The following is a 3978-nucleotide window of genomic DNA, read 5'->3' as shown; positions in this document are numbered from 1 at the left end:
CGATTGGTGCTGAGATTTAGTGCAGTAATGGGGATGTGGTATTAAAAAAAGGCTAACCGCAGCTGGTGTAGTTTAGTGGGTTACACCGCTGTCTGTGGTACAGAAGGCCGGGGCGCGGTTCCAGATCATCACAGGGCTCTTAGGCAAGGCCCTTAATGCTATACCCGCCTCGACCGTTCTAAGTCCCTCGGACAAAAGCGTCACCAAAAAGAATGTAATGTAATTTAATGTTAACAAACATAGATGCTCAAGTGTTGAGAAAGTTTCACAGGAGCAGCGTAAACATGTTGTGCATGTGTTATGGCTTCTTATTTATGAAACTGAAATAACATGATGTTAAATTTTGGGTATCTGTCAGTCAGGATGAGCAGGGTTTTTTGAGAGTTCCTACAAACGCAAACTCTTCCAAATACACAAAAGGTCTCACCTTTAGACAGAATGCCATATATATATATATATATATATATATATATATATATATATATATATATATTTAGAAAGGTCTTGTGTCCTTCTCCTCTAAATGTGGTGAAGAGGCCATAGTCTTGACGTATTCTGACGCTGTACTCCTCGCTGTGCTTTGACGCTTTGCAGTAGCATCCACGACCACACAAATTCCCACTGTTTCATGAAGCTGCTCCAGGGTCAGCTGAAGGAGACGCTGTTCGACTGGCCAGACACCAAATCTCTCGGAGATATGGTTCAGAGGTCACAGAGAATTCTCCAGGAGAACAAGGTTGCTTACATAAACGGTAAGAGACGAGATTGTGCGATGATGTGTGATTCTTGTAAACTGGTTCTGCACACGATGACACACTCACATTCTGCTGTCGCTGTAGCTAAGATGCTGCGTTCTGTACAGTAGAACGAACGTCCTTCGCTCATTCTGTCCCACACGAGATATGCTGATGTGACGTATATCAGTGTATCATGTGTGTGATTGTTGTTGTTTTTTAAAGTGGCCTCACAGGCTTTACCAGCCAGTTGTAGCTTTACAATGAAAAGCATGCAGGTCTCTCCCAAAATCTCTTCTGACTGTGCATTTTCACGAAGCCAACAGAGCCCTGGTGCGATGTTTGGACTCCGTTGAGCCCCATTTCACAGCATTCCAGTGCCATACACTGTCTAAATGTATGTTGTTTGTTCGTGTGTGTGTGTGTGTGTGTGTGTGTGTGTGTGTGTGTGTGTGTGTGTGTGTGTGTGCGCGTGTGTAGACTCCCTTGGCCTGCATCGTGTGGAAAATGTCAGCCACACCGAGTGCGCAGTCAGTTTGCACCTCTACAGCCCCCCTTTCCAGTCGTGCCAGACCTTTGACCAGCGGACGGGCCACAGGAACTCTGTCAAGATGACATTCTGGAGCAAATATGGAGAGAGGACTCCTTTTGTAAGGGGCTTTCTTTATGACTTTAAATCATACTCATCCAATCACATCAACCAAGGAAAATATGCTTTGCAAAGTCAAATTGTGAAGGTGGAAGTTATGAAATAGCGGGACATCAAGCTCACGTATGTGCAATGTCGCGACAGTGCGCACTGTGCAAGAAAGCTGTTTAAAATCAGCGTCGCACTCGACGCACAAAGAGCCGAAATGAATGTCACCACACATGTTGTCTGCAAACTGAACAGAGAGACAATCATTCATTTTTTTCAAACCACTTTTGTTTTTTTCATTCATAAAGGCATGGAGAATATATTAAAGCCTTACTACATTACTTGTAAAACATTACAAGCACACACACGTGGCAATTTAGTCCCCCCCCATCCCATATAACCACACACAGGATCACGACTAACGGTTAATTGGAAACACACACATCCACCCCAAATTTTCCACCTCACGAGCAGGAAGAGGGAAGTTTTTATAGCGTGTTGCACAGCATATAAGCGCCCCTTGCATAAAAGTTTTAATAGGAAGTTTCCATGTGCTGCTGTTTCAACAGAAATGTTGCTGTAGTGGGCAAGAAATGTTATTTAACCAACAAGTGAGAACAGTGAATGAATGAAAATGACCCAAAAAGGCCAAGATGTGAAACGCGAGCACCTGCAGGACCTCGGCCTGCTTCAGCCACCCTGCCAACAATAGTGGCCTTATCTTAAATCTACAAGTTGTATAAGCATACCTTGACCACGCTCTCAAGTTAGCGTGTTTAATTGCGACACAAAGCGCCGGAGATAAGATAGTATAAGATACAAGCGTGCGACTGTGAGCACACAATGACCTTAACCCCAACGTACGCCCATAGCTCGGAATAGTTGTTGTGGTCCGAGGTTGTTTGTGGGTTTTTTGGACAGATGCCCAGTTAGGAGGACGTACTTGAGTCTAACTCTGTCCCTTTTTTCACTATTTTTCGCAGGAGACAATCTCCCAGGAGAACAACTAACGGTCGCCAAAGGTGGGCTGCGGACGACGAAGACGGTTGCAATCAAAAATGACGATGTGAAATCGATTCAAGGTAAACTGCCGCGGAAGCAGAAATGTGGACCTGCTATGACTAAGCAAACCATTTTTTTTTTCAAAATCAGGAGCGGGCCAGTTCAAAAGGACAAGCCAGTAATTAGAATGGCTTTATCACTTTCCAGCGCCAGCTTGGCAAATGCTGATGAGCACAGGATGAATGCATGAATGGGCTCGGACACGGATTGAATCTGCCTTTTGTTTGCTGGGCCCGAGGAGACCCTTTTCCAATAACAACATTCCTGTCCACCCCATGACCTGTGCTCCCACATTTTTGTCAAGTAATCGGCCATAATGGAAGATTTTTTTTTTCAAATTTTTTCAAATAAGAGGAAGATATTGCCGTTGTAAGTGTTTCTATTAAATTTGTACATCTCGAGAAAAAAAGGAAAACTATCCTGCGATCAACAGCTCCACTCTCAATGGAGAACTTTTCTAACTGTGTGTAGCGTCAGTCTGTGCCACTCAAAATAGTGTTAACATTGGTTGGAAATTGTGACGAAATCTTACATTGCTTGTACAGTCGGATTAAAACGCTGCTTGTTCCATTTTTTTTTTTGCGTTTGGATAAAGAAATGTAAAGCTTTTGAGTTGTGTTGTTTTTTAAAAAAAAGTGTGATGCTTGTAATTTATTTACAGAGTACTCTGCCCATGGAAGGAGTGTTTAAATCAGCGATGTTTCACTTAAATGTATCCATACACTCGTTTGACCAAGAGAGATTTTAGAGAGGGACTTTTTTTGTGTTATTGGCAGACAAAATATGTTTAGATAAATCTCAGATTTGTTTCTCAGGAGTTTTGGCATATTTTGATTGTAGCTTTATGTATAAAGTGTGTAGTTGTAGAGCATAGCACCTCTCATAGAACTGTCAAATGCATGCGTGCTTTCTGTAATGCAGTAAACAATAAATCTGGCCATAACTGTGGACCATTAAACACGATTTACCCTTTCACAGAACTTCTTTTTGGACTGGCTTTACTTCTTTTTGTGTTACATGTCCATTGTTATCCATAATTCTTTCTGTGTCTCAACAACAAGGACAGGCAAATGCCATTTGTTTCTGGAGCAAAACGCAGAAACCCTTTCGGAATTAGTTTTCATGAAACTTCCGCTTTATGTTAATCAGGTAACCAAGTGGTGCCTTTTGATATTCTGGGTTTCATATCTTTGCTTCCGGAGTAAAACCCCACAAAACAAAACGAACCTTGATAGAAATCTCTAAACTCCTTTGGCAATGAGCAACAGAAAGAAACCACACAGGTCTGGATATGAAGGGATTATCTTCTTATCACTGGCACTGAATTACTGGATTACTCAATAATCCAGTGTGTGTGTGTGGGTGTTAGTGCGTTAGTGTGTGTGTGTGTGTGTGTGTGTGTGTGTGTGTGTGTGTTTCTTTATCAAAGAGGGAAATTTAACAACCTAAGGTAACCGCGACAGCACCACATGATCTACTCTTTCAAGTTTTGTGATTGCCGTGGGGACATGTCACCTCCTGATGACCCTTGTATTGACCGTGAAA

The 3978-nt window shown here is 42.4% G+C and overlaps 1 protein-coding gene across 1 annotated transcript in view; it reads left to right on the top strand.

Annotated features, from left to right (window-relative positions):
* Positions 1-3396, top strand: part of cdo1 (cysteine dioxygenase, type I) — a 6361-nt gene extending 2965 nt beyond the window's left edge. The window contains exons 3-5 of the mRNA XM_035639822.2: positions 595-752; positions 1215-1384; positions 2355-3396. Coding sequence (XP_035495715.2) covers positions 595-752; positions 1215-1384; positions 2355-2381 — 355 coding nt within the window. The 3' untranslated portion in view covers positions 2382-3396. The remainder of the gene's footprint in view (positions 1-594; positions 753-1214; positions 1385-2354) is intronic.
* The last annotated feature ends 582 nt before the right edge of the window (positions 3397-3978 follow it).

This window comes from Scophthalmus maximus, chromosome 19 (genome assembly GCF_022379125.1).
Source record: "Scophthalmus maximus strain ysfricsl-2021 chromosome 19, ASM2237912v1, whole genome shotgun sequence".
NCBI classification, from domain to species: domain Eukaryota; kingdom Metazoa; phylum Chordata; class Actinopteri; order Pleuronectiformes; family Scophthalmidae; genus Scophthalmus; species Scophthalmus maximus.
Note: the sequence above shows the minus strand (reverse complement) of the source record. Positions and strands in the feature narration are given on the sequence as shown.